Genomic DNA, 23,100 nt, shown 5'->3' on the forward strand with positions numbered 1-23,100 from the left:
GAACACAAAAGGTTTGCTTGCTCAGCACAGGCATCATTCAGGGAACACTTAGCATTTTCTCAATGAAAGCAAAACGTTCTCTGATTGAACGAGGTGGAGAGGACAGTGACATCACAATATTCACTTCATCCAATCAGAGAACACTTTTAATTCATTGAGAAAATGGAAAGCAATGTCTGAATGTGCCCATGCTGACAAAACGACCTCATGTGTTCAATGGTAAGCAGTACAGCCATTCTGCACAGGACCCAGAAGCTTCCAGCTTCAAAGGGGATCCCACATGTATGGCACATACATGCTAACATTAGTCCAAGCTGGACTAATGTACTATGTAAAACTTGCTATACCTGGAATTCAGCTTTAAGCATCAGTGCATTCTACCAGTCCATCCTACTCCTTTTTGCCAGTTATCTTGTAATCTAGGATACCCATTTGCTTACCTGAGAGATAATACCAAAAATGGCTAACTGCAGGTTGCTTCCAGTCTTTCACATCCATCCAGAATGTTTAATGTATCAAATTATTGTCACTAAAGGCCCATACACACAATCTGACTTTTTGACAACAACGGTCCGACGGACATGTTTGATCGGACAATCCGACCATGTGCATGCTCCATCGGACAATTGTTTTCGGTTTTTCATTGGACACATGTTCGCTGTGAATGCTCTCAAACTTTGACAAATGTCCGATGAAGAATAATCCGATCGTGTGTACACAAGTCCATCGGACTAAAGTCCAATTTACAAACACGCATGCTCAAAACCAATGCTAAACATCAGCCAACAATAGCAGAAGTTGCCCAAAGTGTGGCGGTAAAGAGCTGAAAAACCATGTGATTTGGTGAAAGTTGGCTGAAAATGTTCTGCCGTGTGTATGCAGAACAAGTTCACGGCCAACGCCCATTCGGACGAAAATGGACAGAAAAGTCAGATGAAAGTCCGATCATGTATATGAGACTTATGCCCCGTACACACGATCGATTTTCCCGGCGGTATCAAAAGTCCAGGAAAACTGCGACGAGAGCTTTGGCCAGGAATCCCGGCTGTGTGTATGCTCCACTGCAGTGTTTCCAATAGGAAAACTGCCAGGAAAAAGACCACCGGGAATCCCGGCAGGAAAAAAGAAAACATTCTCATTTTTCCCGCGGGGATTCCCGGTGGTTTTCCTGTCGGGAAAACTGCAATGGACCATACACACGGGCAGTTTTCCCAGCCAAACCTGTCATGGCCGTAGTAACATACTGGGAAAATTGCAATGTTCGCTGGATAGCAGTTCACTGATTGGTTTCACTTACATAAAACTGCTCTTTAACATAGGTAAGCTGACATCTAAATTTGAGTTTAAACTATGCCCATTTGTGTCACATATTGTAATACAATGTCCAAATAGCAATGCATGTGCAAAGTTGTTCACAACAACCAATTAGTAACATCATTTTTTATTTATTGTGTAATGCAGAGGCCGAAGGTAAAATTCTGAGCAGGTCAGGCCTCGTACACATGACCAGTTTCTCGGCAAAAAACAGCAAGAAACTTGCTGGGATTTTTTTTTTGCCGAGGAAACCGGTCATGTGTACATTTTTCGACGAGGAAACTGTCGAGGATCCTGTCGAGCCAAAAAGAGAGCATGTCTTCTTTTTCCTCGACGGGAATGGAGAATCTTGCCTTGCCTTGCCTTGTCGGAGGCTTTACAGTTTTTTGCACACAATTGTTCATTTACTGTTACAAATAGCCTAACTGAAATTCCCAGATATAATAGAAACAGTAACACACAATTAGAAAGTGTAAAAATCAATAAGAAGGTTATATATTACAATAAGAAGCTTTAAGTGCCTCACTAAGTACCCAAACAAGTATTGTAAAAATGATATACTGCCTTCAATTAAAAAAGAAAAAACAATCAAATGGCAGTAATGCTACTAAATGATAAATAGGAATACATGCAGTAAATAAAAACTAGAAGAAGCTTATATGGACTGAAATTAGCAACTGACAAAATAATGTACTTTCCTCTTGCAGATAAAATCACAAAGACAGTATTGTTTAGGTGTTTTACCTTTGTTAAAAGCAGGCAGCTTTAGAGGGATACTAATAATCCCAACAAGATCTTCCGTAGGTACGAGTGATCGCAGAATGGCGCGTATTCGAATGGCTTCACCTTTACCAGCTTGGATCAACTATGGGCACAACAGTAATCCAGCACTTAACATACATTCACACAGGTACTTTCATTGTTTACAACACTTGTAATTAAGAATCCATTAAGTAAAGCAGTAATTGCAGCATGATTTACTGTAAATGTTTAGTCCCTACACGCTACATACGTTGGCTTGTTATGTACTTTCTTCATATTTAAATACATTAGAATTTCGCTATATAGGAAAAGGAGGTTTGCAGTTCAGTTAATTATAGAGAACTAGTTATAAAATTGCAGCTGAACTCTGTAATAAGCAAATATTGTCTAAATACATATATATTGTGTATACTTACTGGAATCTTGGGGTGCTTTGTGTATTTTGTCTACACCTGTGCAGTAATTCAGTGTGAAACTTTGATGCCGCATACACACGACCCTTTTTCATGACGAGAAAACTGCCATTTTTTTGATTGGTCGTGAAAACCGGTCGCATGTATGCTTCATAGCAGTTTTCTCGACGAGAAAACTGTACGCAAAAAAATTAGAACCTGCTCTATTTTTTCTCGTTGTTTTTCCCGTAGCTCTTTTTCTTGTTGCGAAAACCGCTCGTGTATGCTTTTCCGAGGGGAAAAAAAACGCGCATGCTCAGAATCAAGTATGAGACAGGAGCGCTCGTTCTGGTAAAACGAGCGTTCGTAATGGAGATAGCACATTTGTCACGCTGTACCAGTCTGAAAAGTGCAAATTCTCTCTTACCAAACTTTTACTTAACACGCAGTAACATGAGATTAGCAAAAGCAGCCCCAAGGGTTGTGCCAGTGGAATCGAACTTCCCCTGCCGTTGTATGTGTTGTACGTCACCGCGTTTGAGAACGAGGAGATTTTGTCTTGACAGTGTGTACGCAAAGAAAGCTTGTTAAGTTTCTCCACAAGCCTGACAAGGAACTCGTCGAGGAAAACGATGTTTCATTTACGACGAGTTCCTCGGTCGTGTGTACGAGGCCTAACAGACTGAAAAGCACGAGGCTGAAAAGCGCGAATCATCTCTCACCAAACTTTTACTAAAACGAGGATCAGCAAAAGCAGCCCAAAGGGTGGCACCATTTGAATGGAACTTCCCCTTTATAGTCCCGTCGTACGTGTTGTACGTCACCGCAGTTTGCTCGAGCATTTTTTTTCATGAACGTGTGTATGCAAGGCAGGCTTGAGAGGAATCATGACGAATCACTTTGAGAAAAACGTTGTTTTTTTGCATGACAGGAAAAACGGTTGTGTGTACGCGGCATCACTCTGTGTAGAAGTTTCCTGTAATAAAGACTGGTCATTGCTTCTCTCTTTGTGTAGGGTGACTGATCTTGTCTCTGCCCCTTTTGTACTTTTCTACTCTCTCAGCTCTGCTTTCTGCACAAGCTATGTACAACACAGTGATGACGCCACTTTTACAAGGTATTATCTGGATTTGCACAGGCACTTGTGCACAGAAAGTGGCTTTCTATTCTTTGTGGCTATTAAGAAATATATTTTATTTGGAGCTTTTTCCCCAGAGTTCAATTTTCAGGCATATCAGAAAACATAAGCTATAATAAAGATGCTCCAATGTTTTTATAATAGATTACATAATTGTTCCACAGATGTTCAATTAGCTGATGTATACATGACACATTTTATATTTTTATAACACTTTAAACTCTCAGCACCTGATTATCTTGAAAATAGCACTAAATTATGTAACTATTTCTCTGTTTTTGTGTTACTTACATGTGGTTCTGGTGCACAACGTCCCAGCAAATCTATGAGTGCAGAATAAAATGACATTATAGCATTTCCCATGTGTACAATCTCTTCTTCTTCTTCATCTTCCTCGACCCTAAATACAGATAACAATACTGTGTATGTGAAAATTCTGAGCCTAATTATTTTCTTATTTTAATGGGTAATATATAGTATATTTGATAGGTAACCATCAAGATTAATTGCCAACTTCTCGTCAGTCTACTATGTCATGCAGCCAAGTTGCCTCTCAGGGTGGAGCACATATCTGAGGATTCCCTTTCTTTCTGCCTTTTTAACAGCCTTTATCTCACCTCTGCTGTACAGCCCAATTTAATTACAGTGTATGTCTCTCTATACCTGATTTCCTCTCACAGCCACACTAATTTTAGAAAAATTCAGAGAAAATGTTAAAAACAATATGATATAACAGCTTGATCGGCTGTGATGAAGCTCCTGGTATCCTTAGAATGGTATTATTTTCATTGTGCCATTGTCTGATGTCTGGCTGTGTGATTTGAGAATATCTCGCAATTTATAGCCACCTTAAAAAGTATAGAAATGCCACAACCTGAAGAAATTCTAAATAGAATAGTAATAATACATACACCTTGTGTATTACTCAAAATGAATGAGGGACTTTGTACTCACACTTCCCTCTGATACCCCTGAGAAGGAAGGTCCAAAGCTGGGTTCTCAGAGATGTTAATAGCCTCCTGCATAGCTGCCAACAAACCATTGCCCCCTTCTCCTCTAAGGGAAGGTCCAAAACACTCTGGGCGACGGATTAGTAGCTTCACCACCACACTGGCGTTTTCTTCAACACTCTCACCTGGAAAACAAGTGACACAAAGTAGTCAATGGTTACCAGTCTGAATCTCATGGGTCCGCTGTATCGTAACACCAGAAGCACTTAGAGGTGTATTTCCCCTAGGATGAAATATACAGATTTCAGGAGATAATTAGGAAAGAGAATGCAAGGAAACTAACTAGGTAAATGTTCACAGCAGGTTGATTTTAAAAGCAATCGTTATAGCTAATACCATTCGTGATGTTATAAACCACAAAGAAAAGAACCCCATGATGTTACGATTTCTCCAAGAATTTGTGAGCAAAACTCTAGACTAAAAAAGACTACCGTACATGTCTACTTGAAAGAGGAATCCTCTTGTTATAAAAAATATAATGTTCATAAAATATTTTTCCTATTACTTACTTTATCTATTGAATAACTATCCCCCCAATGCCACTCCACACATCACACCGGCACTCTTTCAAATACGACGGGCTAGGGGAAGAGATCCCAGGAAACCCTGTACTTATGAAGAATGTGCTATTAATATCAATTCCAGGATTTCTAGGGGAAGATTCAGGGGATTAAGGAGTCTGCAGCATAAATCCTACAGGGCCCCAATGACATCAGAAGGTATCTACCTATGTTTCCTTAGTGTCATCCGAATGGCAAATCCCAGCAATTACTAACTTTAAATAAGCAGTGAATAGCCAGATTACATATAGAAAGAGTATGGAAAAACTGTGCTAAAAGGAATACAAAACCAGATCAAATGAGCACAAGCAGCAATTCTCCTGTATGACATAAAGCATAGTATAACATAACATAAAAAGTATAACATAAATAAGTATTTATGTATAATATAATAAAGAAAATAGAATCGTGCTAAATCAATATTCCACAAATCAATCTTTCAGATTTGTAAATATAAAGTTCTTATAAAAAAGTCCACCAGTGCTTGTAACTAGAAGCTTTTCAAAATGTGTGATTAAATGGTCCACCAGGGACCACCCTATGTGAGGAATCCACCACCAAGTAATGTGGTTTACTTCTTACTAGCTCCAAATGACCCCACGCTACAGAGGATAAAAAAGTGTGTTTAATATAAATCCATGCCAGGTCTTTCTCCCAATGCAAGCATGCATCTGCACCTCTCATTCGCTCATAAGGATGGATAATTGGATTTATGTGAAAGATAAGAAAGCTCCATATAACATAAAACCTTTTTAGAATTTATTAAAAAACACAGTATTGCACTTACATGTAGATGTAAATTTAAAAGCCTTTAAGTCTGGTGTGTCGGCCGGCTCACAAACAGACAAACCCGTTTTCTGGGACATGAAGGAAAGGTGACGTCAGGGTGTCGCTCTGCCCTACACATTTCGTCAGAGATGACGTCATCCAGGGGCAGACTTAAAGGCTTTTAAATGTACATCTACATGTAAGTGAAATACTGTGGCCCAGATTCTCATACATTCGCGCTGCTCCTGGGCAGCGTAATATATGAGATCTACGTTACACCGCCGCAGGTCTACAGGTTTACATCCTGATTCTCAGAACACTTACCTGTAAACTTGCGGCGGTGTAGCGTTAGATTGCTCGTCGCAAGCCCGCCCAATTCAAATGGGGAGGGCACCATTTAAATTAGGCGCGCTCCCGCGCCGAGCGTACTGCGCATGCTCCGTCGGGTAAATTACCCGACGTGCATTGCGCTAAATGACGTCGCCCCGACGTCATTTGCCTAGATGTATACGTAAATGGCGTCCAGCGCCATTCACGGACGTCTTACGCAAACGACGTAATTTTTATTGAATTTGACGCGGGAACGACGGCCATCGTTAACATTGGTTGCGCCTGCTAATTAGCAGGGGCAACCTTACGCGTCGGGTACGCTACGCAAACGACGTTAATTCGATGCGTCGACCTCGCGTATGTTCGGGAATCGCCGTACTTACCTAATTTGCATAGACGACGGGGAAAAGCGACGATGCGACACCTAGCGGCGGGAAAAAAAATTACTTTTAAGATCTGACAGCGTAATAGCCTTACGCTTGTCAGATCTAATGGGTACCTATGCGCAACTGATTCTGAGAATCAGTTGCATAGATACCCGGGGCCAGATGAGGTGTTACGACGGCGCAAATGGTGTTGCGCCGTCGTAACGCCTTTGAGAATCTGGGCCTGTGTTTTTAAAAAAAAAAAATCTAATAATCTCTTATAAGAGATCACATCCCCTCTGTTCTCTGCCGCATAAGAGCTGGGGGAGGAATAGCATTACACTGAACTTCCCAGTCAAAGGCTGTGCAGGTGGGGGGGGGGGGACAAGTCTGATCATTGGAGGAGAGCAGGCTAGGAAGCTAACCAGGTTGTCTTCTACTGCTTAGTGCTGTTGTTTTTTATTAGGAAAGCAGAGGGACTGGCAGGAACACCAGGGATTTCACACAAAGGAAGCAATACAAAGAGACACAGGATACTTTTTCATACAAGTATATGGTAAGAATTTGCTTTTGCAAGGACATACTGATTAATATACAGTTCATTGATTCTTTTCATGCTATTGAAAACTGACCAGTAATTAATTCAAACACCACATATCAAGTATACTGAAGAAGATGACATTAGTTTGTGAATGCCAGCTCTGCATATATTGACACCTCACACTGACTTGTTCACTCTTTTCTTTGTCTACCTAAATCAATTAATATCTGCAATTATTCTCCATACTTTGTCACTGAAAGGCCAGCTGGGCTTTTGTATGTTATTTTGATGCCTTGCTAAAAGGTGATTAAAAAAACAATCAGCAGAGTTGTAATGTCTGAGTAGAACCACTGGTTTAAAGTTCTAGGAAAATAATAAACTACTGTGTATACTCGAGTATAAGCCGAGTTTTCCGGCACATTTTTTGTGCTGAAAAAGCCCCCCCCTCGGCTTATACTCGAGTCTCTCCGATCAGCCCCTGTGCCATGCAGTCACGGCGTCCAGTGTAACCCCACCCCGCCTTCTTCTCGACCTCGTCCGTGATAGGCGGAACACTAAAGGCTGACTCACTGCTGGGAAACTGAGTGTTCCGTCTATCGCGGACGAGGAGGAGGAAGAGGCGGGGCGGGGTTACACTGGACGACTGCCGACTGCATGACGTGGAGATCAGGTATGCAGATAGGCACAGTGATGCTTACAATGGGCACATTGAGGCTTGCAATGGGCACAGTGGGGCATGCAATGGGCACAGTGGGGCATGCAATGGGCACAGTTGGGCATGCAATGGGCACAGTGAGGCATGCGATGGGCACAGTGAGGCTGCAAATGGGCACAGTGAAGCTGCAAATGGGCATTGTTGACCTTCTTTTCCACTTACAGTAGCTGCTGCATTTCCCACTCTAGGCTTATACTCGAGTTAATCCTTTTTTCCTATTTTTTTGTGGTAAAATTAGGTACCTCGGCTTATATTCGGGTTGGCTTATACTCGGGTATATACGGTAGTTTTTGTTTTGTAAAATGTGACCCTACTAGTAATTTTTCCAAAAGTTTTTTTATTTTTTTTTAAGATCAGCATAAATTAAAAAGGTATTTTGACTTTAGCATAAATACAATATAAACGTTCCTCTCTCTACACCTTGTTTTTCACCTGCATAGCATGTGCATTAAACATGCAATTTTATGGCGTAATTTTTTAGGCCTGTAGGCAACCTATAGTAGAGTATATCTTGACATTCCTTTGTCATCAAATTTTGTTTGTGTTTAAACATGGCATACAACATGGCACTGCACAGGTTTACACTTGACCTCTGTCTGTAGTCTAAGAACTGACACTTTTTATTAAGAAACTACATATCCTACAATCCCTAATATGTAAAGAAATTAGTTGCGCTACTGGGATGAAATTAAATCCTAAAGTACCTTAAATTAATTGTAATATAGTGCATATACTCAAAAACAGATGTACACAAGTGAATAAATAACCAGTAAGTTAACAAAAAAAAGAAAAAAAAATATATATATATATGGAAGTTCAATAATTGTCAGTGAATCCAATGGGAGTTAAATATATATAAACAGAGGCCCAGATTCACAAAGCACTTACGCCGACGTATCTTGAGATACGCCGTCGTATCTATGTGCCAAACCAGAAACCAACATACGCCTGAAAATAGGCTGCATCCGACCGACGTAACTTTCCTACGCTGGCGTATCGTGGGCGCATATTTACGCTGGCGCTCCCATTGATTTTCGTTTCAAATATGCAAATCAGTGAAATATGGCGATTCACGAACGTAGTTGCGCCCGGCGCATAATATACGCGGTTTGCATAAGACTTACGTCCGGCGTAAAGTTATTCCCCATATAGGAGGCGCAACTCATGCAAAGGTATGGACCAGGGAACACATTTTACATCGTTTACGTAGTTTGTGAATATGGCTAGGCGTAGGTTAAGTTCACGTCGTAGGCAGTGATTCGACGTATCTTAGGCAGTTGTTTCGACGTGATTCTGAGCATGTGCACTTGGATGAGTCCACGGGACGGCGCATGCGCCGTACATTATTCGTATCTTTATGACGCTCAATCCATCATTTACATGGGGTCACGCCTCATTTGCATGGCTCACTTCCACTTCCACTTACAACGAGTTACGACTAAAAAACCCAGCGTAGATTTGGAGGCAAGTGCTTTGTGAATCCAGTGCTTGCCTCTGTGCGCTGCGTCGGCGTAGCGTATATTAGATATGCTACGCCCGCATAAATATGCGCCATGTATGTGAATCCCGGCCATAATGTGTATGAGCATGTGTGTAAAGGTCCACATATGATAATCAGTGAATCCAATTCAAATCATGGAAAAACATTCAAAGAAGATGGGAAGATGATCTAGACTTTCCACCACCACTGAAGGGAACTTGGGGTAAGCTTTTCTTTGGGGTACACACAGAAATAAAAACTCTTACCAGTTGGAAAGGACCTCCTGTTAGTAGCAAGGTCTCCAGTGCCTGCAGATATAGCCCTCTGCGGGGTCTGAGGTGAGTCCGAGGTGCCGATACCACTGAGCTCCAGGCATCCTGCTCACTCAACAAGTCGTCCACTGTGCTTAGGGATATGATCCCCCAAACAGGAGCGGAGCGTGTAGGAGAATAAAGGCTCCAATAGTGTGTTATAGTTTAAACACAATTCATTTATTGTTCATAAAAAGTTCCAATATAGTATAAAACTTTAAAAAAGCTTGCCGGCAGTAAAAATTCAAAATTCAAACGAACACCCGCACTTCCAGGGTCACGTGGAGCGTGATAACATCAGCGTGTAGCTCCGCCCTAAGCACAGTGGACGACTTATTGAGTGAGGAGGACACCTGGAGCTCAGTGGTATCGGCACCCCGGACTCACCTCAGACCCCGCAGAGGGCTAAATCTGCAGGTGCTGGTGACCTCGCTACTAACAAGAGGTCCTTTCCATCTGGTAAGAGTTTTTATTTCTTTCGGTGTGTACCCCAAAGAAAAGATTACCCCAAGTTCCCTTTGGTTGTGGTGGAAAGTCTAGAACATCTTCCCATCTTCTTTGAATGTTTTTCCACGTTTTGAATTGTATTCACTGATTATCATATGTGGACCTTTATACACATGCTCATACACATTCTGTTTATATATATTTAACTCCCATTGGATTCACTGATTATTTTTGGACTTTCATATATATATATATATATATATATATATATATATTGTAAAGTTCGGGGAACCAGCTAGATCGCAGGACACAGGCTTTTAAATCAAAACTGAGGTTTATTAAACTTAAATGGCTTCACAGTAGCAAAAACAAAAGAGATAACAGTCTCACCGACTTGTAGAGCTCAGAACTGCTATCGCAGTTAAACAGTCCTTGCAGGTACGTTCCCCAGCTAGCAGGCTTCCAGGCAGGACACTGCCAAGTGCTTTCACAGCTTTCCACAGCTTTCACAGATTTTCCTTGTCCACCATTCACCATGCACAGTCTCCACTATACTCCTCCACTCTCACCTATAACTTCCTGTCTTGCTTTAAACCACTTCATTGGACAGGTGCATTAACCCTTTCTATTCCCTTAAAGCGACCACAGTCCAAACAGAGGGGAAATATAGCGTCCTTCCAGGACCCAGCCATGGCGTCCTGTACTATATATATATATATATATATATATATATATATATATATATATATATATACAGGGTGGGCCATTTATATGGATACACCAAAAACAAAAGTTGGATTTAAAATGGCCAACTTCAAAATGGCCGCCATGGTCACCACCCAGGCAGGAACAAAGATTGTCTCTGGACAGCTGCACACTGAACAAATTATAGCCTTTATTGAAAAAAGGACAGCACCACAAGTCACAGCAACGTAAAATAAAATAAAGCCCAACTTCTGACGCGTTTCGCACTAACACTAGTGCTTAGTCATAGCTGAAAAGTTTCCCCCCTTACATATACTAATGTGCCACAAACAGGAAGTTAATATCACCAACCATTCCCATTTTATTAAGGTGTATCCATATAAATGGCCCACCCTGTGTATATATATATATTTGTCTTGATCACTCAATGGTTATTTATTCATTTGTGTACACCCATTTTTTGAGTATATGCGCTATATTACAATTAATTTAAGGTACTTTAGGATTTAAACACAGTACATAGATAAAAAACTTGTTAAAATTGTCGACAGAAACAAATAAAATAAAACGTACACCTGTGTTTCTGTCGACAATTTTAACAAGTTTTTTATCTATGTACCGTGTTTTTATATACAATAAATTGCCAGTACACTACTTTACTATTGTGAGCCTCCTGTTCCCCTTTTTTCAGCGGTCCCTTGTGACGCCGGGCCTAGGAGCTGATCGTTTGGTGTAAGGTGAATCACCTAAAGGTTCCTGTCTGGAAGAGACGGTCAGAATTTGGAGTCTGGAAAGGATTGGTCGGGAGAGGAGCTACGTACTTCTGCTGGGATTTCGTAATACCCGTCAGGGTGGATATCGATGCTCGTATGACCTCATCTAACAGGGGGTCCAACACTTCTGGTAAGGGTGTTTACTTACCACTTTTGGTGCGATTGTGAGGAACAGTCACGTCCATTTAACTCACAAGATCGATGGTGGATTTTTTCTTGGAATATATTTAATTCACAGACTGGATATTTACACACGATTATGTTTGGACATTAATTATATAATCAATTTTGAGTGGTGTTGGTTGCCATCCCCGGCAAGGGGTATCAACCCTTTATTCATTTACGTCAGATCTGCACGGACTCATTTTGTGTTTAAATTATATACACATCTACACTATATTCAAGCAGTGTGGGTTTTAGCGCTACCTACCTTCTTTGTTTTTTTATTCTGTTTGCATGAGTATCACATGTTTTTTTAGGTGTGCAGCTTTTCTCTAAAAAATTCAATTTTTTATTTTCTCAACTTTTTTCGTTCTTAGCGCAGTATTTTCCCTGTTTATTGAAATTTACCAATATATTAATTGCACACACAGAGAACGGTTTCATGCATTCTTCACTTAGGAACAGATGTCTATACTTACAGTTTACAAAGACAGCAAAACGTAGGAATGATAGGTAACGCTCTCCCTCTATAGGATTCCATCCAATATCTGGGTATCCTTTGGTTATTAACATTAGACAGCTCTGCAGTCCACAACCTGCCAAATATGTCACAACCTGCAAAATAAAAAAATTCACATTCTAAATAAAACCATGTACTGTTTGCACAAGCAGAGACCTGAATTACCTCCCACAGCTGACAATTAAAAAAAATGAATGGATTCCAAATTTTTTAAAGGTTTTAGAAAAAGATTTTATTAATATACACTATATTGTCGAAAGGCTTATCTGACAATCTGACATCTCTCTCTCTCTCTGTCTGTCTCTCTCTCTCTGTCTGTCTGTCTGTCTGTCTGTCTCTCTCTCTCTCTGTCTGTCTCTCTCTCTCTCTCTCTCTCTCTCTCTCTCTCTCTCTCTCTCTCTCTATATATATATATATATATATATATATATATATATATATATATATATACTATATTGTCGAAAGTATTGGGACACCTGCCTTTACACACACATTAACTTTAATGGCATCCCAGTCTTAGTCGGTAGGGTTCAATACTGAGTTGGCCCACACTTTGCAGCTATAACAGCATCAACTCTTTTGGGAAGACTGTCCGCAAGGTTTTGGAGTGTCTATGGGAATGTTTAAACATTCTTCCAGAAGTGCATTTGTGAGGTCAGGCACTGATGTGGATGAGAAGGCCGGGCTCGCAGTCTCCGCTCTAATTCACCCCAAAGGTGTTTTTTTGGGTTGAGGTCAAGACTCTGTGCAGGCCAGTCAAGTTCCTCCACCCCAAACTCGCTCATCCATGTCTTTATGGACCTTGCTTTGTGACAGGTCCAAATAATTTCATGGAGGGGGATTATGGTGTGGGGTTGTTTTTCAGGGGTTGGGCTTGGCCCCTTCGTTCCGGGAACTCTTAAGCCTCAAACACACAATCGGACTTCCATCAGACTTTTCCATGGATTTTTGTCAGAAGGGGTGTTGGCCGTGAACTTGGTATGCATACACACGGCAGAACTTTTTCAGCCAACATGCACCAAACTACATGTTTTTTCAGCTCTTTACCGCCACCCTTTGGGCAACTTCTGCTATTGTTGTCTGATGTTTAGCATTGTTTCGGAGCATGCGTGTTTGTACTTTAGATATAGGTCCGATGGACTTGTGTACACACGATAGGATGATCCGACATAACACATTTGTTGTCGGAAAGTTTGAGAGCATGCACAGCGAACATTTGTCCGTGGAAATTCAGACGATTGTCCGATGGAGCATACAGACAGTTGGATTGTCAAACACGTCTGTCGGACCGTTGTTGTCGGAAAGTCCGATCGTGTGATAACATGGAAGAAAATTAATAAACTGAACACCAGTGCTCTGTGAAAGAAGTTTATATATTGTGCGTTGTCGTGTCCAAAAGCAATCGTGTTGAATCCACCACCAGTCAGCAGAAATGACTGCTTACCAGCTTGATATGATCCCCCATCACAGAGGATCAATGTATGCCTGCAATCAGTCAGCTCTCTCCAAGAACCAGCAAACACAAGTACGATTCCTGAGCCGTGGCTCTCAACCAATGGACCATCAGCAGATGCACATGATATATAACAATAATTAATGCACCATATAGTGCATTAAACGTATAAAAAAATTATTAAATACATCTAATATTACACTTACAAATGTAACCCCCAGCCAGAATGGCTCCCCACAGGGATGTAGTCCCAAGGGAGGGGACGAACAAGCTGACTAACCCCTAACCAGAACGGCTCGGATGATGGAGCTTATCGAGGAGGAACAGGAGAAATTCAGACAAAGAAAAAAAAACATTTAGAAGGGAAATCGAAGGAAAAGGTAAGTGAACCAACAATGCACTAGCTTAAAGGAACCTATTTAGAAAATGAAAAACAAACCTTTACAACCCCTTTAAGGTTAGGAACACAATGACAATTCATTTTTTCTGTGGTTGTTTACAGATAATTTACCTTCTCCAGGTCTGGTTCTTGCAAAGCCAAAGCAAGCTCATTGTTGTCCATTACAGATGCAGCAGCGACATCTAGTGGTGTAGACCCTCTCATAGAAGGAGATGCTATAGAGAGATTGCATAAAATCCAGCAGTGAAAACCAGTACACGAAAATCTTTCTACATTGTATTAGGCTTTTGCTGCTGTAAGGTCTGTTCACATTTACACACTCCAATGAAATTTGAATTCCATGAAGCAAAGCATCAAAATGTAGATTAGAAAGCTAAGAAAGTGAGTGGTAATCTTTTTATTAGTATGGATAAAGAGAGATACAAATACTGAAAGATTTACCTTGCCAAGAAAAAATTATGCACAAGTTATCTTCAGTGCTGCTGACACATCTTAGTAACTGCTCTGTCTAGTTACTTGGGTATGTGATCTCTGCTAAAGAAAAGGAGCAGTCATTCTAAACTCTTATCTTTCCCATTAGAGATGACATGTCCAAAAACCTAGGCTTCCAGCCAGAGCCGGGACAAGGGGTGGGTATGAGGAGAGGCTGCCCTGGGCACTGTGTTATCATGTGAGATGGGGAGGGGGCGCAACATAGAGATATGGGGGAGGGGATTTGTTTGGGGTGGAGGAAACTGGGGGTCAGTGGGGGGGGGGGTAAGAATTGTTCTAGGAGGGAAAGTTTGGAGGGAAAGGTGATTTGGAGGGATTTGTGTTGGGAGGTGGATGGGGAAGAGGATTTGTGCTAGGAGGGGGAATTTGTGGTGTTTGTGCTAGAAGAGGTGATTTGTGCTAGGAGGGGAATTTTTTGGGGGGGGATGTGTGTCAATGGGGATAATTGGGGTGGATTTGTGCTGGGAGGGGGGATTTGAAGGGGGGATGTGTACTTGGGGGGGAGGTTAAGGAGTAGAGGATTTTTGCTAGGAGGAGTTATTCTTTTTGGGGGAGTGCTGGGGGGATTTGGGGAGAGAGGGGATTGGAGCTGGGAGGGGGATGGGGGACAAGGATTTGTGCTGGGAGGGGGGAATTCAGAAGGGGGTGGATTTGTACTGGGCAGAGTTTATGTTTAGGGGGTAAGCATGCAGATTAGTGGTCAGTTTATTTATATTTTTGGGGGAGGTATTTTTGCTAACACTTACTGCTCCTAAATCCTGGAGAGGAGATGCAGTTTGGCATGTCTGCCCTGAGTTCTAGGTTGCCTGGTCCCTGCACTGCTTTCAGCACTGAAGGCAATCAATAGCAACAATTTTGGCAGAGAGGTAACTATTTCAATGCATTGTTCTCTAATTATCCACTCTTAGTAGCGTTAAATCTCTATGTACGAGTGTGCGTTTTAGCATTAATAGCTTCAGCATCCAATAAGGAAGGTATAAACATCAATGGATTAATTTAACAATAGGGCTTACATGAAAGGACTACTGTACTGTTTGGTCTCAGTCCCAACCCCTGAATGCAGCCCACCTGCTCTGATACTTACCCCTGTCTCAATTTTCACTGTACACCCCTGCTTAGAGCACAGCCCTTCTTCAGAAAGTGTTCTTATTTGATCCTCTTCATTCTGGGCATGTGTGTTGTTGTTCTATTAATTCCTATGGGGAGTCATACTTATGGTGGCCTCCAGTAGTCCTACAGAGTACAGCTCTGCACTTGGGGCCAGGGTGCAAATGTAAAGAATAAAGGGAACTTGGAAAAGACTCTTTCTAAAAATAGGCTGACTCCAAGCAGGGTTGCAGAATAAAGACCACTGGAATGTGGGCAGAGTAGGTATCAGACCAGGTCGGCTGCACGCACCAGGGGGTCCTTTAAACCTAGTTCTAGGTGGACACTGGTGGAGGTTTGAGTACCTAACAGCTTTTTTTTATTTTTAAGCTGTGGAGCTTCGAATATTGGGTAACAGGACCCCTAGGCATTTATACAAAACAGAATTTCCAGTTGAAGATAAACATTCCCTGTATGAATAAAAAAATAGGATGATGAAGACATACCTAAACCGACACTACTGTTCTCCAGTAGGTAGGCTAGATGCTCAAACATTGCCTTTTGATTTTGCCGACTAATCCTACAAAAATAGCAGAGGAATCTGCAACAGCTTGCCACCATCTTGGGAAAAGCAATTTGCTGTAAAATAGATGTTATCGCATGTTTGAGCTTTACTAAACTACAGACAGAAGAATCCACATTTATGTAGACAATACTGTATTCTTATCATAGAGAGATTACCTGAGACTTGTCTCCTCCTAGCACATTCACCATTACCTCCATAACAGTCTCATGCATCCCTAAAACACGCATCAGGTTTGGATGCTGATAGAAGACCTTGTTGTTCATAATGTCACTGAAAGCAAATAAGAGTTTTTAGTGTTTCTATTAAGCTTTGACGAATGCTTCAGCTAAAATGCATTAGTGTTCTGCTGGGTTTGTTTGGATGACCCAGATTGCTTCTCTCTTACCAGATAAAGTACCGTGAAGGTTTGTTATGGGACTCCAGTCCCATCTTTAAATTTCCATTAGGGATACCTTTGCAAAGAATTTGCGAAGAACACCTGGTTAAGCAAATTTGCAGTAACCTTTTCAGCCAATGGGTAATACAAGGAACTCTGGTAGCTTGACAGAACTAGGTAACTGCTTCTGCCCCCTCTCTTTTAACATGTTCATTTGTAAATCCTTACACTGGCTTCCTCAAGCCCACTTTGCACAAGAGCAGAATCTAGCAGTGTCTGAGAAGACTCCATGTGTTCCTCAATGTGAGCAGATCACATTGAGGAACATAGGGAGTCTTCTCACCTCATCTTTTCTCTTTTTTTCATTCCTTTTCCAACATTCATTGGGAGCTTACACGCATCTACATTGAATCTTGCCTGCTAGTGGAAGGAGCATTATCTTCGTGTTACAGTGTATCACACTACTCTTCACAGAATTGTTCTCAAGTCCTTTGGAAACCACGGAGATCCTCTTGCTTAGATCCAGGTCGTTGAGACCCCAAGCCTTTTTGAACCACTGTTATTTAACAGATGAGTCCATCAGTTGCGGTAAGGGTACCTTATTTGTTCATTATATGAAGGATTTGAGTATCTCAACAGTCAACTTGTAACTCCTGTATCCTGTGCCAGTTTCTGGGAAGGATTTCTTCACGATTGGTTCATTATAATGGACTCTCACACTGTCTATTGAAGCCTTTGGCTTCCCGAATATGCTTACAAAACTGAGGGTTTAATAACACTTTATTCTCAACAAAGGTATCTTGCTAAGACAACTTTACACATCATCACGGGTAGTGCACACATGAAAAATTACCCTTGAATGAAAAAATTAGAACCCTTGCAGCAGCAGATGTTACTCCACTAGTTTCTAATAGTTCCCTAAATTAATTTTATATATAAAAACGGTCTTGCTGAAATGGAGGCTAAAATAAAGTTTCCTTCCAAATGGGACCACATGATGATATAACTTGGCCTTTGATCAAATCATCTCTACTAAATTATGATCAACCAGTTTTGACTCTGGCTTTAACCTTTGACAGAGATCACATGACCAAGTGCCTAGGCATTTGATCCTATAACCATTACTGAAGTGTCAATTTCTCAGTATAGATTTTAACACGTCTATTCAACTTTCCTTTTTCATCTTACCAAAGATTTTTTATGACCTTTATCTTGTTAACATTTGAATATATTTTTTCCACTAACAATGCCTTCATTTTATAGTGACCAACTTCGGGCAATACCATTTTAGCTACAACTTGAGGATGTGTATCCCACCACACCTAAGCCAACTGATCTTAAAACCTAACTTTTTTTTAGCACACAAATAAAGTATTGAAAAGGTGTGTGAAAGAATGTATCATTATTTTACTTAAAGGGGTCCCCTCAAAAAATAAAAAACTATAAATTAAATTTAAGATGAGAGATTTAATACTGCAAATATCTTCCCTGCTCCTAGTCTGAACAGGATCTTCTGGCTGTATAGTAGAACTATCTGATCTGCTGGCTTTGCAGCAATCTGTCTATCTGCAAGAGGCTACTTTAATACCCCACCTGTCAATATGATAGATAACCTGACAGATGCCTATAAACTGTTTATAGTCAGGAGCTCTACTCCAGCCAATCTGTCTATATCGGTAGTTCTACAAATGCTACCTTGTTATAGATCATATGCCCTCTCTAATGAGCACCATTTATCGCTCATCAAACTGAGGTCATGTATACCCACAACCAAAAAACGCCCCAAATGAACTTAAAGCCCAAGATAATTTACATATTTCGCTTAAAAGAAAGCTTAATCAGGGTTAAAGTGTAAAAAATAAAATAAAGGGAGTGCATAGTGCTCAAAAATAATGTGGGAGGTGAAAAATTATCCCCATGTGGCAAATCATAAAATGCCCGATTTGTTTGTTTTCTCTCCTTTTTATAGACAATCCCAAGATAGGATTGCCATTAGAGAGAGCATATGATCTATAACAAGGTAGCATTTGTAGAATACCGATATAGACACATTGGCTGGAGTAGAGCTGTAGATTTGATAGAAGAAACTAAGCAGATACTACAGATAGAACAAATGATATAATTATCTGAGCTGTAGAACCTTTGAAATATATACTGTATATTTATCAGACTATAAACACTTTATAAGCATATGTCAGGTTATCTATCATATTGACAGGTAGGGTATTGAAGTTGCCTCCTGCAGATGGTTTGCCGCAAAGCCAGCCGATCAGAGAGGCCCCGTACACACGACCAGTTTCCTCGGCAGAATTCAGCTTCCGACCGAGTTTCTGGCTGAATTCTGCCGAGAAACCCGGCCGTGTGTACACTTTCGGCCGAGGAAGCCGACGAGGAGCTCGGCGAGGAAATAGAGAACATGTTCTCTATTTCCTCGTTGTTCTATGGGAGCTCTCGCCCCGCTGAGCTCCTCGGCGGCTTCAGTGCTGAACTGGCCGAGGAACTCGATGTGTTTGGCACGTCGAGTTCCTCGGCCGTGTGTACGAGGCCATAGTCCTACTATACAGCCAGAGAGATCCTGTTCAGACTAGGAGCAGGGAAGATATTTGCAGTATTAAATCTCTCATCTTTAATTTTTTGATTCTTTAATTTTTTAAGTAAAAAACACAATACATTCTTTCACACACTTTTTCAATATTTTATTTGTGAGCTAGAAAAAGTTAGGTTTTAAGACCAGTTGGCTTAGGTGCGGTGAGATATGCACCCTTGTGTTGTAGCTAAAATAAAATTTGAATATAGTTCCACTTTCATTTGAATGCAAAGTTTACAAGTAAAAGATAACATAAGATAAGATTTATTGGAAAGAAAAGACTACCGTATATAGTCTGAACATTAACATTTTTGAATATACAGAATAAACACCCTGCAGTAAAACTATGCAGCAGAAAATTAGAAAGCCATACCCTAAGCCATCAATCATGAGCATCTCCTCCTCCTTGCCCATACGCACACTTAAGAGGGACCGTATTTGACCCAAGGAAGCCAAGAGGTTGATGGTATCTTCCACAGATGCAGCACTGATCGTATAAGTTTTCCGCATCGCCCGTAATAACTCTCCAATGCTATCATACTGTAGGCGGAGCAGGCTAAACATGATACGCACAAGCTCGGGGTCTTGGATATGATCTTCTTGTGCCCAGCGCACCATTGTTTGTGAGATGAGCTCTTTTAGTGTGGCTGGAAATACAGATTAAAGAAAAAAAGGACATCTAATACTGAAGCAATAAAAGAAGAGGGTATGTACACATTTCATCTACCCTCTCACATGCAGAGTAATATAATAATAATAATAATAATAATAAATAATAATAAAAGGAAACAGTAGCCGCTGTCACTAAGTGCTCACTACCTAACAGATTTTGTAACTTCAAATATACATTTAAAAAAAACAGTAATATTATTGATTTGTTTGTAATATTGTAATTTGAACAGTATCATTTCACCTTTCTACTGTTCTGTCTAAAATGTATACATTGAGTAACGCAGCATATACCGGTATTATATATTAATATTATTATATTATTTGTATATATATATTAAATATAAAAATTAAATAAATAGTATTTTTTTTTGTGGTGGTCAGATGCAGTGTAGTTCAACTTTAAACAAACCTTTAATTTCTAAACACCTATTATGCAACACAGCTCTCTTGCCCTGCATTGGGATTTTCTCTGTCAATAGCAAGCAGTCCCCTGTTGAAAGCATCTCAAAACCCAAAGTACAAATTTGAAGGTGGCGTACATGCCAAAGCCCTGAAATCCTTGGCAGAACTGATGTAGGAACTAAGGGCCAGATCCACAAAGAGGCGGCGTAACGTAAAAATTCCCATTTAAGTTACACTGCCTTAAAATTTCTACCTAAGTGCCCGATCCACAAAGCACTTACCAAGAAATTTTCGGCTGTGTAACTTAAATTCCGCCGGCGCAAGGCGTTCCTCTTCAAATGGGGGCGATTCCCATTTAAATTAGGCGCGCTCCCGCGCCGGCCGTACTGCGCATGCTTGTGACGTCATTTTCCTGACGTGCATAGCGCGAAATTACGTTACGCCGAGCTTTGTGGATCGCGCCGGGTCAATAAAGTTGCGTCGGGAAAAAAAAAAGATACGGCAAAAAAAAAAAATTAAAACCAAAAAAAAAACGCGTCGCTGGACAGAAGGGTCTGCTTTTACATGGTGTAAACAGTTTACACTTTGTAAAAGCAGCCCTAATTTTACGATTGCAAACTAAAACTTACGGAGAAAAAACTAAGCTGAAAAGCTTTGTGGATCTCCGTAAGTGCTAATTTGCATACCCGAGGCGGCATTTCGACGCGAAATGCCCCCAGCGGCGGATGCGGTACTGCATCCTAAGATCCGGCAGTGTAATTCAATTACACATGTCGGATCTTCTGCCTATCTATTGGAAAACTGATTCTGTGGATCAGTTCCATAGTTAGGACCAGGGATACGACGGAGTCTCTCTCGTATCTCTTTTGAGGATTTGACCCTAAAAGCCTTGTTGTGAAGGGTTGTGGTACTGATTTATAATTTATTGATAATTGACCTTCAGTGCCTTATGCAATACTCTCATAACTTAAGCGAAATTAACTAAATTACAATGGTAATTAATACAATTTTATATATTTAGCTCCCTAGATGCATGAATGCCACACTGAAGAAGTATTAAAAGTCAAAAATCCTCATAAAATAAAATGTAGTATACACAGTTGGCCTCTAGATGTCAATATCGCACTCAATAATCCTGCAAAGTACAGAAAGACATACAAAATGAAACCAAACGCATAAAGTATTCATGTAGGTCTAGTGACAGATGGGATTCACAGAGGTCCCAGATTCACAGAAAAACATTCAGCAGTCTAAATTGTTCCACGTGTGTGTAGTGATTACTGCATAATGCGAGTGTTTTTAGTAATGTGAACAAGTATCCCTGTGTATACAGAGCATGAACAGCCCAGAACACAAATACCAGGGAACTAAAAAAAAAGAAAAAAACATCAGATTTGATTTTATTGTCCGTTGTTTTCATCGCTGCTGTTAACAAAAACAATGACATTGGACAAATCATTTTGTGTGTCCCTATTATGTACAGTATATAACCACTTCAGCCCCGGAAGGATTTGCCCCCTTCCTGACCAGGCCCTTTTTTGTGTCACGGCACTGCGTCGCTTTAACTAACAATTGCGCGATAGTGCGAAGCTGTACTCAAACTAAATTTATGTCCTTTTTTCCCCACAAATAGAGCTTTCTTTTGGTGGTATTTGATCACCTCTGCGGTTTAAATGTTTTGCGCTATTAACAAAAAAAGAGCGCCAATTTTATAAAAAAAAAAAATATTTTGTACTTTTTGCTATAATAAATATCCCCCAAAAAATGTAAAATTTCTTCATCAGTTTAGGCCGATATATATTTTTCTACATTATTTTGGTAAAAAAAATCACAATAAGCGTATATTGATTGGTTTGCGCAAAAGTTATTGTGTCTACAAAATAGGGAATGAATTTATGTATTTTTTTTTATTATAATTTTTTTTTTTACTAGTAATAGTGGCGATCTGCGATTTTTATTAGGACTACGACATTGCGGTGGACAGATCGTAAACTTTTGACACATTTTTGGGACCATTGAAACTTATACAGTGATCAGTGCTATAAAAATGCACTGATTACTGTGTAAATGTCACTGGCAGGGAAGGGGTTAACACTAGCTAGTAGGAACAGGCGATCTGTATCTCCTCTCCTGACAGAATGTGGATTTGTGTGTTTATACACACACACACAAACATCCCAGTTCTGGCCGACGTGCCCACGATCGCACGTGACTGGCGGATAGCACGCCCGCGGCAGTGCGCATCAGGTCCCCCGGCATGCAGCGGGCACGCTGTTTAGCTGTTTAAAGAGCCGACGTACAGCATCAGCAATTTGCGCAGGAGAGCTGACCTGCCGCAGTAGAATGACGGCAGCTGGTCGGCTAGTGGTTAAGAGTAGATACATTTATTTAGTCTTACAGATACAACCAACCCTTTGAGTTCAACCATAATGTTAATGCAGCCTGGAATGAAATTGAGTTTGAGTCCCCTGATGTAGCGGTATACCAAAAAAAAAGCAGTTCACAACTTGATTTTTAAAAAATATGGGGGGGGGGGGTGACTGGGGGGCTGACAACATGCCCCAATTAGATTTGTCACCCCCTACAACCACCACTCATTTCCTTCTTTTATTTGTCTTTATGATTAACTTCTCTAAATAAATTAGTATAAAAAAAGTGCAGAAATGTTCTCCTCTGGTCACAAAAAAACAGCTATTACCATAAGATCCCCAATGTCTTGATCCTGGTCAGCCCTAAAAAATCTTCATTTAAGT

At 40.6% G+C, this 23,100-nt stretch overlaps 1 protein-coding gene across 11 annotated transcripts in view; it reads right to left on the reverse strand.

The window, feature by feature from the left end:
• LOC120920819 (ryanodine receptor 3) overlaps window positions 1–23,100 on the reverse strand; it is a 692,572-nt gene that overhangs the window by 318,599 nt on the left and 350,873 nt on the right. For all 11 annotated transcript variants that reach the window (XM_040333156.1, XM_040333154.1, XM_040333152.1 and 8 more), the window contains 8 exons: window positions 19,647–19,920; window positions 16,466–16,580; window positions 16,231–16,363; window positions 14,258–14,361; window positions 12,253–12,388; window positions 4,561–4,741; window positions 3,898–4,006; window positions 2,059–2,179 (listed from right to left, as the gene is read on the reverse strand). In XM_040333156.1, coding sequence (XP_040189090.1) covers window positions 2,059–2,179; window positions 3,898–4,006; window positions 4,561–4,741; window positions 12,253–12,388; window positions 14,258–14,361; window positions 16,231–16,363; window positions 16,466–16,580; window positions 19,647–19,920 — 1,173 coding nt within the window. The remainder of the gene's footprint in view (window positions 1–2,058; window positions 2,180–3,897; window positions 4,007–4,560; window positions 4,742–12,252; window positions 12,389–14,257; window positions 14,362–16,230; window positions 16,364–16,465; window positions 16,581–19,646; window positions 19,921–23,100) is intronic.

Source organism: Rana temporaria, chromosome 13 (assembly GCF_905171775.1).
Source record: "Rana temporaria chromosome 13, aRanTem1.1, whole genome shotgun sequence".
In the NCBI taxonomy this organism is placed as follows: Eukaryota; Metazoa; Chordata; class Amphibia; order Anura; family Ranidae; genus Rana; species Rana temporaria.